At 30.3% G+C, this 14,375-nt stretch overlaps 1 protein-coding gene across 1 annotated transcript in view; it reads left to right on the plus strand.

Annotated features, from left to right (window-relative positions):
- Nucleotides 1-513: 513 nt before the first annotated feature.
- The window catches only part of LOC126750100 (uncharacterized), a 91,036-nt gene continuing 77,174 nt past the window's right edge, over nucleotides 514-14,375 (plus strand). The window contains exon 1 of the mRNA XM_050459604.1: nucleotides 514-843. Coding sequence (XP_050315561.1) covers nucleotides 657-843 — 187 coding nt within the window. The 5' untranslated portion in view covers nucleotides 514-656. The remainder of the gene's footprint in view (nucleotides 844-14,375) is intronic.

Here is a 14,375-nt window from a genome sequence, read left to right on the forward strand (position 1 = left end):
CACATCTCCTTCTTTACCGTTCACCTCGCCCGATCACACTTTTCGTAACACTTTCGTAACGCATTGACCAGCTTATTCCCCTTTTCAAACGTGCATAATGAAGTTTTACCTTAAAAAGTAAATTTTCCTAGATTTGAAGCAAAAAATTCACAGATTTTTTCCGAACAGCCTTTCTGTTATATCTACCAGTTTTTTCTTCAATTTTATGATAATTCAATACAAATAATTTCAATGATCTGAACACATTTCAAATGGGAATCACTAAAATGCCTACACTTGAAAATAAATTCTAACTGTTTCAATCTGTTGATGACCTAAAGCCTTCATAACCTGTAAAATTAAATAATTGAAATTTTATTGAATAAACACATAAATAACTCTCCGTTTGGCATAATTTAGAGGTCACCTTAGAATCAAAAACAACCGGTGTAAACCGACTTAAATGCTCCAGAAAACATCATCATCCTTTTAGAAAAGTTTTTCATACGAAACCACGCGATCCGTCCGTCAAAGAACCACTACTGATAAGCCGGCGCTTTCTAAAGATAAAAATCCAAGAATAATCAAACAAATAAACTCGTATATAATTCGAATACGGTTTTCATTCATTATCAAATGTTAAAAAGCCGGTCGTCCGTATACAGTGTTTGATAAAAATGAGTTTCGAAAATGTTAATTCGAACAGGCGCAACTCGAATGTGTCAAATTACGAGAGGAATTGCGGCGAGGTTTTCTTGAAAACTCCCGCGATCACCAGGGAATTTTTGGCGAAGATTAATCAGGATGTGGTGCCGCAGAAGACGGATCTGTTCGGTTATCAGATGAACACTAGGAGGTTCATAGGTAAGATTTGTTTTGATACGTTGATTTGTTTGATTTTGTTGAAGTAGAAGAGTCAGAATAAAGGCTTGAGAAGCCTACAGAATTTATTAAGGAAAAAGTTATCTCGTCTAGATAATCATTTTCTGGTAACGTCTTATTTATGTTTTTTAAAATGCAATATTTGATCTTTCAACTTTACATTTTGACCAGTTTTTGAGTCTTAGACAATTTTTCCTTCCATAAAACAGAAGTTATTTTCATAAAACATCAACATGTATGTGAATACAGAACTAGGAATTCATTTAAAGTTCAACTGACTTTGAATGAATGAAGAATATATGGTTGCTTTCAAGTACTTGGAATGATCATGAAGTGTTTTTGATTGCCATAAGAAATTAAAAGAAACTGTAATTGATTGCCTAATCGAAAATCCCCGACAAAGTTGAAAAATCATTTAAAGTTATTGGAAAAAGAACATGCAAAACGTTCAGATAGTTGAAAGAAATAAAACATGACTTTAAAAACATGAGTACAAAATGGTTAAGAATTTATAGATTCCATATTAATTAAATTAAAATTTATTTAACGGTTTTTATTAACCTGTAGATTTGGATGAAAAAAAACATATACATAACAATGTTAAAATTTCATTTTAAAAAAATCTTTAAGAATTAATTCTTTTTTAGAAATAGACATTTTTAATTTTTTATCTTAGTCTGGTTTTTGATTTACAACTTTTTTTTAATCTATACAATAACTTTGCAAGAGTTTCTAAATCTTAGATTTCGATTTTTTTTCAAACATATAATTAAGTGTATACCTAAATTCCTTAAATTGAATAAATATTATGATTTTTTTTTTTGGAAAAATGATACATTTTCTTCCAAAAATTCGTTTTTAATATGACAAAAATGAAATATGAGTTGTATTAAATAATTTCATAACCCTTTTTGCAATATTTGCGAAATTTTTGTAATTTTTTTTTATAAAACAATCATCTCCAAAAAGGCTTATTTGAAAAAAATGCAAAAATCTATTTTCTAGTAATATATTTTTTATATTTTTTTAAAATGCAGTATTCAATCTTTCAATTCAACGTTTGTCAGTTCAAGTGTTGGCCAGTTTTTAAGTTTTACACGATTTTTATAAATTGCTTCCCTAAAACATCAACATGTGTATTTATCAAATTGCATAAACTCAAAATTCTTTTAAAGTTCAACTGCCTGGAAGACATATGAAATTAATTGAAGAACTTGGGATAACCAGGGAATGATTTTGATTGACCCAAGAAAATAAAAGCAACTGTAACTTCCAGGAGAAAAATCCTGGACAAATTTGCGAAATGAAAGAAATAAAAAAAATAATTGCAAAAGCCAAAAATACCCACAACATGACTAAACATTTAGAGAGACCATATTATTAAATTAACTTTAATTTAATCTCTATTGTTTCATATTTATAAAAAAAAATTGCTTTTAAGATATTAAGTTTTAAGATTTTTATAATAAGACTCTATAAGAATTTTTGAAAGTTGTAAAATGGCAAGCGAAACAAACAATTTTTTCGAAAAAAAAATTCTTTAAACATTAATTATTTAATAGCATGTATATTTAAAAAAAAAGTCTTTAAATTTTTAGGCGTAGTTTCGGACATTTTTTTATCTTATTTAACAAAGTTCCTTTTTTTAATTAACTGGAAAAAGTGCCTATAGTTGTTTTTCTATTAAAAAAAACTCTTTTTATTCTATTAATGATATTTGCGATAACACTTTCCATAGCTTCTCTGTTTCTTGCAGTATGTATCAGCCACTGCATATCATGTCCACTGTCTGATGGTCACATGACATTTTCTCAATCTTGCCCTCAATTATGAACTACAAGAATCAATATCTTTTACTCCGCATGATGTACCCCAGATATGCCGTATTCCTCTTCTGAATGAATTCAAAATATTCGCGTTCCTTGTTGACGCGTCTAAGAACTTCCTTATCACCCATATCTCAAAGGCCTCCAGTTTCTTAATTGCGCTCATCTTAAATGTCCAACCTTCAATATCATAGAGAAGCACCGACAAAATATACTTTACGAATCTTGGCAGCAGGTCAATTTTAGTACCTTCTCAAATTTTAGGAATGCTTGCCGGACTTATTCAATGTGATATTTTACTTCGTTATCCGATGTTCAGTCTTCAAAAAACCAAGTGCCAAGATACTTAAATTTCTCCACTCTTTCTATGGCCATTGCGTTAAAGATTATGATATAGTTTTCAGATGCATTCTTATTCGTGGAAATAATTTTCTCTTTTTAGTGTTGATCTTTAGATTCATTAATTTACTCTGTTCTTTTACAACATTGGGCAAATGTTGTAGGTCATGTTTATGGTTGGTAATGAAGACTGCATTATCAGCACAACGGATATTGTTAATCCATACTCCATTAAATCTATGCTCATCTCCACTTTTTCTAAAGCTTCTCAAAAAATGGCCTTTGAATGTAAATTAAATAGAAGTGGAGATATGTTTCCAATGACTTTAATTGAAGATGCTGGATACACATTTTCGACTGTCTATCTTATCTGGTTTGTGGATTATAGACATTGTCTGATTTTCAAAAAAAAAATTAATTCTTATTACTTCCAAAATATTGAACAATTTTCAAAAAAGGCTGAAATAGTCTATTAATTTAATTGAGTAATATTTTCTTACATTTCCAAACATCTAGCTTGCTTCATTTTTGAGTTATGCACATGTTGATAAGTTTTGCAAAAAAAAAACTTTTAAAAAGTAATTTTTTTTTTCGACATTCTGAACATTGTGGAAAAAAGTTCTCAAATTGGTGCCCAATGAAATTAATTCAAAAATATTTGTGCAAATTTTCAACTGTCTATGTCATCTGGTTTGTGAGTTATGGATATTGTGTAATTTAAAAAAAAATATTTTTTTTATATAAATTCCTAATTTTCCCAAGATCTTGTAAATTTTTTTTGTAGACAAATGCTGAAATAGGTGTCCAATTAATTTAGTTGAAGATTTATTTAGACTATAGCAAACATTCCTGCCGAAGCCTCTTTTAATTTGTATGGTGTTGGAAGGCTATTGTCTAACTTTATTTGTGCGTATTGGTTCAAATATAAGTTTTTACTACATCGAATGTCTTTCTGATCTATATCGCAAGCTTTTTGAAGAGCTGCATTGATTTGTGGTATTACACTCCATCAAATGCTTTCTCGTAATTTATTACGCAGTACAACCTCTTTCTTTCTCTGGTCATAGCAATTCTGGGCAAGTACTTGACTTGTGACTAACGCCTCTCTCGTACCCAATGCCTGCCTTTTTGGGTTTAATTATGAGTCCCAGACTAATAAGTATATGGCTTTCGCATTGGTCTTCAAAAGCAGGGTTAAAAAAGTAGAGCATAACAATTAATCGGGGAAGTAACCAGTGTTTTATTATGACCACATATATTGTTAAATACTTTATGTTGTGCTTTGACGCCTCTTTTGTCCAGAAGTTTGAGTATTTCTGAAGGTATTACATCCGCCTTATTGGGCCATCCGCTTTATTGTTCTTTGGTTACGGATCGCTTTTTCTATCACATTCTTAGTGATCGATGGTCCTAGTAATTGTAATTAGTTGATTGTAATTATTATTTCCGATTGGAGGTCTGCGGTCAGAGTACTCCTATATATTTTGGCCAGACATGGCTTTTTTCATTCCTATCAAGGACTATCAATCAGGTTGTTCTTATTGACTATAACGGTTGGTCTATTTTTTGTATATTCCAGCAGGCTCTAAAAAACCTCTACATATACAACATTTAGAATTAAAATTTGTCTGTACTGTCAGTTAAAATATTACATTAGAGATCGAGTGTGTCTCTAATAGTTTCGCTGCTTTTTGGTCAAAACGAATGAAATTTGATACGTTACATAAAGGTTAATATAAAGTCGTATACATTTATTTTCTGTCACTTCTGGTTTAACCGAAAATTGGCTTAATTTTATAATTTTTTTTTACTATATTGTTTTTGGAAATGCTGAATAATATTAATGTATTTATTTGCCACATAAGTGCTACAAGAATATTACTTACAAAGGAAAAAAAAATAAAAATTTAAGATTAGGACAAATAACCTGAAAGACTAAGCACATAATAGTATAAAACAAATAATTATTATTAATATTGAAGAAAGAAACAAAAGAAAGAAAAAAATGTGTATTAAATATAATACATAATACAGATGAATATAAAATAATAAGTACTTTTATGTATTACGTACATAATATATATTACATAAGTCAAAAATAAAAAATTTATTCTTGCTTTAAAAATTGTAAAACAAAAATAAAACTGTGCTAAAAATAACAAATTTTTAAAAACTGACAAACTTACTGTTTTTTACTTAAAATAAACTTTCTCAAGACTTGATTTAAATTATTACAGCTTTTGATATTGACTGAAAAATTGTTAAATTTCAATAAGCCTCTAAAAAGGATGGAATTGAGCAATTGGGATATATAACACCTATTTGTCAGGATGAAATAATCACGATTCCTAATGTTGTACCTATGTACATCTCCAAAAACCTCAGGCTACTAAAGATGTAATCAAGCAGGATTTGATATTTTAATTGAAAATAAATACATATAAATTTAACGTAATCTCTTAACAGAAAACATATCTAGGACACTTAACATCGGCACAACTGGATTATAATGATTACAATTAAGAATCAGTTTCATTGCTTTATTTTGCACTTGCCCCAATCGATCAATCCTATATTGAGGCAGGTTAATAACAAAGTAAAATAATATGGAAGAATAAGGAAGAGCAATCGCATTGTAAAGAATTAAGTTAATATGTACTGACACTATTGTTCCCTCTCTTATTAAAAAAATCATCTTTGTTTGAAAATTTCCTTATCACATAATCAGCGTGGGAATGAAAACTTAAATTGGCATCTAAAATTATGCCCAAGAATTTTAGTTATGTGTCATAAGTACTCACAGCAATCCTCATACCATTGATGTATATAAGATTCTTTCCAAATATACGAATTTTTTCTTCTCGAAATTAGTCTGTACCTTGAGATACACCATATTCAATATTAACACATTCAGACACATAACTTTTTAACATAACACGTTGAAACATTTTATATATATTGTCAGTAGACATATGGAACATTAGGTCTTAACCCAACTGCTCCAATTTCTTCATTAAAATATCCCTATCTAATGTTTCCAAGGCTCTCGTTAAATCCGAGAAAATAGCAACATCTTGTTGTAGATTATCAGAATCAATGACATTAAGAAAATGATCACGGATACTTATTATATGGATTATGGTGGGTTCAGCCAGGGCGGCGCCGCCGCCGGTGCTGATGATGTTATAAGGGCGGCGTAATTAAAAGAGCCGCGTAAAGTACCACCAATTTCCTTGAAATTTATTTCTTGCAGAATTTCAATACTTTTGGGTAATAAATAATATGTATTTTGGACCTGCACAAATAAGCGGGGGTGTAATGTTTAGAAATTCCCACCCTTTTGTTTTTAATTTATTTTAATTTGCGAGTTTTAAAGCGACTTGTCGATTAGTGTTTATTTTTAATACATTTTATATAAAAGGTGTGTTTGTGTTGTTAACGGTAAGTTTAAAATATTTTATTAATATCTTTATCTTATATCATCTATTTGCCTTAAGCAATTTTTTATTGAAAAAAGTAATGTCTGACTTTTGTGCCAATTCTAAAAAAAATATTTGTTGATTTAGATGGCTGATAGTCGAAAGAGGCTTTCTGGTTCCCAATACCGAAAAAGGAAGCTAGACAAGGAGGAAGATGACAGGTGGCTAGCAGGTTCGTTAAAAAAGTTTTTTGCGTCATCAACGAACCCACAACTGGCACAACCTCAACCTTCAACAAGCCAAAGGCCGGATGTTCAACCTTTGACGTCAACTGAAGCCGATGCCGATGTAGAACAACCAAATGATGGAGTTCAACAACCATCAGGAGATGAACTGAAACAAGATGATCACTCAACGAATACGTCAGCAAATACGCAACGGATAATATTAGACTATTGATTTTAGGAATAGGACCTGTTCAAATTAAAAATATTAATTATACCATTAATAATTTAAATAGATGTTTTAGCGCTGCTTACTTTGAAAAAAAATTAACTAACAATGAAAAAGTTCCTAGAACCTGGCTTATTTACTCAAAATCTAAAGATTCAGTGTACTGTTTTCCTTGTAAATTATTTAAAGTTTCTGATAATAGTTTTAATGAGGGGAATGGCTATAGTGACTGGCGACATTTATCTCGGACTTTAGAAAGACACGAAACCAGTAAGGGGCATTTTGAAAGTGTTAGGAAATGGCTTGAATTAAAAAAATCAATAGAAAAAGGTGGACTTAACTGTGGACTCTATCAATCAAAATTTATTCCAAATGGAAAAAAAAGATGGACTTCGATTTTAGAGAGAATAATATCTGTTATCCAGTTTTTAGCTGGACAAAATTTAGCTTTTAGGGGTAATAGTCCAAAACTATTTGATAAGGGTAACGGTGATTTTCTGAAATTAATCGAGACGATTGCAAAATTTGATTCTGTAATGGCCGAACATATTGATAGAGTCCAAAAAGATGGGAAAAAATGCCGCATTATTTGGGAGATAAAATACAAAATGAATTGATTTTTTTAATAGGAGAAAAAGTAAAAAAGTGTATTGTTGAATGTTTAAAATTATGCAAATATTTCTCAATCATTCTTGACTGTACACCTGACGTTAGTCACCAAGAATAAATTACCATTATTGTAAGTTTCGTTTTTATTGATGATTGTTCTAAAAGTATAGAAATTCGAGAACATTTTTTAGGATTTTGTAGAGTTACAAACACTACTGGTCAGGGGTTAACAGATTTTTTATTAAATTATTTAAAAGAACTGGATATTGATATTGCCGATATGAGAGGTCAGGGCTATAACAACAGAGCAAACATGAAAGGCAAGCACAATGGCCTACAAAAAAAAATTTAAATATTAATCCTAAAGCCTTTTTTGTACCCTGTGCCGCCCATAGTTTAAATTTAGTAGTTAATTATGCAGCAAAAAGCTCTCTAGAAGTAACTAATTTTTTTAGCATTATTCAGGAAATAAATGTTTTTTTTTCGGCCTCAACTTACAGATGGAATGCTCTCTTAAAAGAGCTGCCCAGGCTAACACTAAAGCCCTTATCGGATACCCGCTGGGAAAGCCGTATTGAGGCAATAAAAACTTAGATTTGAGTTAGAAAAAGTGTATGATGTTCTTCTGTTTACGCTTTTTAATGATGAAAGCGGAGATAATGAAACAAAGAATATTGCAATGTCTCTAATAAATAAAATAAAATCATTTAAATGTATTTGTTCGTTAGTTATTTGGTACAACATTTTGGCAAAAATTAAGCAAAGCACTGCAAAAGTCTAATGTTTTTTACCAGAAGCTGTACAGATGCTAAAAGAAATCAAATTATTTTTGACACAAATGAGATCGGAAAACGGGTTTTTAGACATGATAAATGAATCTAAGAAAATTGCGGAAGAAGTAGACGCAGAAATTTCCTTTCCAGCCATTCACTCAATAAGACCAAGGAAAAAAAACGATTTTTGATTATAAACACAAGGATGAGCCAATCCAATCTCCAGAAACAAATTTTAAAGTAATTTTTTTTTTAATATTCTCGATATTTCAACCTCAATATTGGATGAGAGATTTCACGATTTACAAAAACATATTAAATTATTTGTTTTTTTTAAACAATTTAAAAGCATTTTCCAAACCCGAAATAATGACCTAATATTGTAAGAATTTAGAAGCTAAATTAACTGACCCTGAAACAAAAAATATGGACATAAATGGATTGGACCTCTATAATGAAATCGACATATTATCAATTTACATTAATGATAGAAATATTTTCTCGGCCAAAGAAATATTAATATATCTGGTTGCTAACGATTTGAAAGGTATATTTCCAAATTTATTCGTAGCTTTAAGAATATTTTTAACAATGCCAGTCACTGTAGCTCATGGGGAACGCTCATTTTTCAAACTAAAATTAATAAAAAACTACTTAAGATCCACAATGAGCCAATCAAGACTATTAAATTTATTAATAATAAGTATTGAGGAAGACATTGTTTTTAATTTAGATGTTACCGACCTAATTAGGGAATTTGCATATAAAAAGGAAAGAAAAGTAAATGTTAGCATTTAAACCAGGGTTCTAATTACTTTTTTTAATTTCTTTAAATTAGTATGTAAGTATAATATATTTTCTTTAGGTGTTTATATCGATGTAATTACATATTAATATAGAAATACTTATATAAGTAAAGAATATATGCTTTTATGTATATTTTTTGTATAGATAATATTGATATATTGATTAATATATGTGTGTTTGGAATTTAATTCAATATGATTTTTTATTACACCCTTTTTTTTTAAACGTTGTACTTTGGTAAGAGCATTTTTTAAAACACTTTTTATAAAAATCACAGCAGAAGGGGCGGCAAAATTAGCTCTTGCACCCGGGCGGCAAATACCCTAGGCTCGGCCCTGTTAATGGGCTCGCATAGTTCTCACAATACCTGACTGCTTTGGAACAATTATTTTAATTTCACTGCAAGTAGAAGCTGTTTTATAACAGACTCTTCGAATACCTTTTCATAAACAGACACACTTATACTATCAGCTTCAGGAATCCTTGTATAAAATATTAGCCCAATTGTTTATTTTGGTATATATTCTGAGATTTTGCCCATGCTGCTAACTAAATAATTATTAAATCCATGTGAAATATCAACCTCCCGTGTGACTGTCTCAGTCTCTATTTCATTACTATTTTCTCAGATACTACTTGAGTACTTGATTTTCTACGAGTAAAATGGTCTTTAGATTTTTCCACATTTCTTTGCAATATATATAATATTTTTTTCCTGTTCCAGTTTAATTCTGCTTACAATAGTTTGCCTTATAGTTTTATATCGATTCCAAATAATCTCATTTTTCTCTTTGCGAAGTCTCTGATGAAGAGGCGGTGAAATTGAATTATTTCGAATTTTTTTATATTAGAGTCTATTTCAAATAGATAGAGAGTAATAAAATCTTATTAAGTATGCAAAAGGGGTACAAAGTGAACCATCAACAATGGATACCATTGCCATATTTTGCGTTGAAAAATGATTTATTTTTTTGGAATCTAGGTAGTACCACCCGGGTTTGTCCGCTTCTGGGTCTGAAAATGGTAGACAAAGCGCGTATAGGCAGGGTACTATAATAGAAATTAAACCAAGTATTATAACTTTATACTCAGTTTTTAAAAAATATAAATAATTATGCATATTATGTTTTTTACCATAAAAAACATATTTTTCGTGACCTGATTTAAATAAACATTAATAAAATAACATAACATCACCCCGTGCATTTTGTTTATTTATTTATTTACATCCGCCAGATTGCCAAATTAGTATATTAAATATTAATTACACTGATTTAATGTGATCTTTATCTTTCTTTCTCGCTTTATTCATTAAGTAGGTACTAAATTTACCTACGCCCATGGATGACCATAAAACTCTCGGAAATGTACATTTTATTATTGTCTACCCATTTAAAATATGGTATAGAATTTAGCCTGGCTTTTGAATAATACCAGTCTGTAAATAATTCGGAAAAAAAACGAATTACCTTGCCCAAAAATCTGGTTTTTAAATCTTAAATTATCCTATATATTCAATAAAATAATTTTAGGAACCTTTTGTTACAGAATTTAAAAAAAACGCTTGTTCGAATAATTTTTTCTTTTTTAATTTTTTCAAAAAATGTATCGAATTAGTTTTTTTTTAAATATTATTATTTTAGTATTAAAAAAAATCCTATAGGTTTAGTGATACTCTTTGCTTTAATTTATATGATTATTAATTGAATTTAAAAAATATGCCTCATTGTTTTTCTCTATGTGTGATATAATTTATAGGTCATATTTATAGGTACAAGTTTCGAATGATTGAAATCGCTATTTCAATAAATTGTAACAAATAATAAGTATAAAGAGTTTCTAGATTACTTTTTTTATGATTTCTAGCCCTGGAAGTTAAAAATAAGATAAAGTTTCCAGATAATTACAAACAAATAGTTCAAGTAAAACATATTTTTTTTGAAAAATTATTCTCTCAGACATTTAAAATAATTACTTTTTTAGATTGCTTAATAAATCAACTACATCATTACTTTTTTTCCTTATTTCTTTTGTTTTATAAAATTATACATATTATTTTTTACTTCCAGGGAGTTGTACTAATTCTTTTTTTTTTTTTTGAGGACGGTATACTATTATTTTTATATTTTTCCTAGGTAGTCACCAAGTTAATCGATTGTTAAAATACCAGATTTGTTAAACATTACAGTAACAAAACTATTTCTCTTCTTTTGTTTAATGCCAGTGCCAACCGCCGCGCCGTGAGAAATTGTGCCCTTGAAAGGGATGCTATTGCATAAGAAATCTGACTATAAATTGTTTACCAATTTGTTAATATCAACAAAAGGCACAGTTGTCACTAATTATTAAACTGATAAGCTACTTAAAACTGTGTTTGTTAGTAACCTCGTTAAAGATAATCCCGATAACCTCCTTCGTCTAGACGAAAAACGCCCTATTGGCTGGTGTGTTTTTATGATTGGAAAAATTTATGTTTATCTTGTTTTTTTTGGTTGGATGCATAAAAGAATTGTTTTTTTAACTTTTCGAAGTTGAGAAACTTATCAGTGTTATAACATCCGAGTCTGACCCGACCAATAAAATGCGCCCATTAAGATAATTCATTAGTGATCAATAAAATGTTTTTTTGCCTTAAGTACTGCATGTTTTCGAGTGTTAATTTTAACACAATAATCGGGATTTAAAATTTCGCAATAAGTTCACTTTATTTTGCCAAAAGATTGGGACTGAAAAAGTTTTGGTTTTATCTGACCTCTGGTGCTGAACCGAGTCATTTTATTGGCCTCCAGTTGATAATTATTAGGAATTATATTGAAAAAAGCATCGTCATCATTTTTCTTTTTCTTGTATTCGTTTCACTCAATTAACTCAATATATTTTCAAAATTCTTAGGATATAATGACCTACATTTCGAATTATGTACATATGTTGGCAACATGAATTGCAACTTGTTCAATTTAATAATTAGGTTAGTGAATTAAATGGGACTATATCACAAAAGGTTCAAAGAATGCTTTAAGTATTGGTATATTTTTTTTTTAAATCCGTTAGTTATCTGGTATTATCGAAATCTCCGAATTTTGGACCCGACGCGACAGTTTAAATTTTATAACATTTTTAATAAAATTCATTGTAACTCTTTTGCTGTGGTAGTTAAGGAACTGACTTAACTGGTTTTATTTACATAAAGGCTAAAGATTCATTTTGTGTTCCTATAATTTTTTTTGTGAAATTAATATTGTAGTAAATGAAATGATTCAACCAATGTTATATATTGCTTATAGGAATGTTATATTTGCTTCAATGAAAATTATAGCAAAATTGACTTTTTGTGAAAAGATCATTATACTCAAAATATGAACTTACATTATAGAAATAGGTCAGTAAATTTACACTTTGTTAAAATCCCCAACTTTGTGCGATGGTATAACCATTGAAATTTTCAATGATTGTGGAGAAGTCTCTTCCAATATGTAGTCATTAAATAATTTTGTCAAAGATCTGATAAGTAAATCCTTAATTTTCTTAAGCATAGTAACATTCATGTCATAAATAGTACAACTTCTTGAGTTTTTTAACCTCACTATGGCATCACGAACTTGAACCTCTGACATTGTGGAAAAATAAAAAGAATATTTATATTATGTAAATAAGAAGAAAAATGTTTATTAGTCGGTGGAAATTTAATATTATGCTGTGTGCTAACTGAGAAAAAATGTGTTGAAATCAGTAGGGTTTAAATTTGATAAGGATTCACTTCTGAACACCCCCATATAGCTGTTTACTAAATCTCACATGGCTTTAGGTTTATTAGATTTGGATTGTATATATTTATTATAGGCCTCTTTTTAGCTTCTATTTTATCTCGTATCATATTAATCTGAATTATCATACAGAAACTCATAGTTTGATTACTAAATAAAGGAAAAAATGTCCTGCAGTCCTAATTCTGTAATTGGTCTGTAGATAATTACTTCTGATTTCTTATGTGCAATATCCAATGTTATATGTACAGGGTGTTTCAGAAATATGGGATCAAACTTCTGGGGGTTGTTCAGTGCAACAGAAGAATCCATTTGAGTATAGAAACCCATGTCCGGAAATGCGTCACTACGCCACTACGGCCCTAAGACGCGTTAAAATTTATAAAAAACATTAATTACCTAAATAGGACCTGCTGCATTTATTTTTACCTTTTGTACATGATGCCATAACAACAATTATTTAAAATCAACGCTTATCAATGTCAATTCTCAATGTCATGTTTAAAAATTTTAAAGCTTACGATTTTTAAACATTTATTGCTAATGGAAAACTTTACCAATCAAGAATTGGCGGATATGCATTTGGCATACGGAGCAACAAACTGCAATGCACGAGCATAAGCATAAAATATAATAAGCTTACTCGTAAATGGCTTAAGAGGTGCTTCAGCGAGTTGCCGATGAACCATCAAATAGCACACGCGACGTCGCTAAGAATATGAATACGAGTAACGCTTCTGTCTGGCGAGTACTACACGAGCAACAACTCCATCCTTACCACTTTCAGAAAGTTCAAGGTATGGCTGCAGCCGATTATCATCCTAGAGTTCAATTTTGTCGATGGCTTCTGGATCACATCATTGCACAACCAAATTTTTTACCATTTTGTTTTGTGGACCGATGACGCCTCTTTCATAAGAGACGGTATTTTTAATAGTAGGAATAGCCATGTTTGGGACGAAGAAAATCCTTATGCAATTTTTCCACGAAAACATCAGAATTGTTGGTCTGTCAACGTATGGGCAGGCATTGTTGATGATTATTTAATTGGGTCATACCTTCTACCGGAACGGTTAACAGGACCTATTTATCTGCGTTTCTTGGAGGAAGTTCTCCGAGAACTCCTTGAAAATGTTCCACTAAATGTTAGACAGCAAATGTGGTTTCAGTATGATGGAGCGCCGGCTCACTTTGCTGTACAAGTACGCGAGTATTTGGCTCAGCGGTTTGGGCACCGTTGGATTGCCAGAGGTGGAGCAGTTTCTTGGCCTCCTAGGTCACCCAATTTAACGTCGTACTATTTCTTCTTGTGGGGACATGTAAAGTCTTTAGTCTACGAAACTCCAATAAAATCAGAGCTAGACTTAATTGGACGAATAACAGCAGCATTTGAAATCATTCAAAACGAGGATCAAATTTTAAGTGTAGTCCGCCGAAATCATGTGCGTCATTTAAATCGGTGTATTGAGGTTGGAGGAAGACATTTTGAACAATTGGTATGATGGTATCATATACAAAAGGTAA

Source organism: Anthonomus grandis, chromosome 2 (assembly GCF_022605725.1).
Source record: "Anthonomus grandis grandis chromosome 2, icAntGran1.3, whole genome shotgun sequence".
Classification (NCBI taxonomy): Eukaryota; Metazoa; Arthropoda; class Insecta; order Coleoptera; family Curculionidae; genus Anthonomus; species Anthonomus grandis.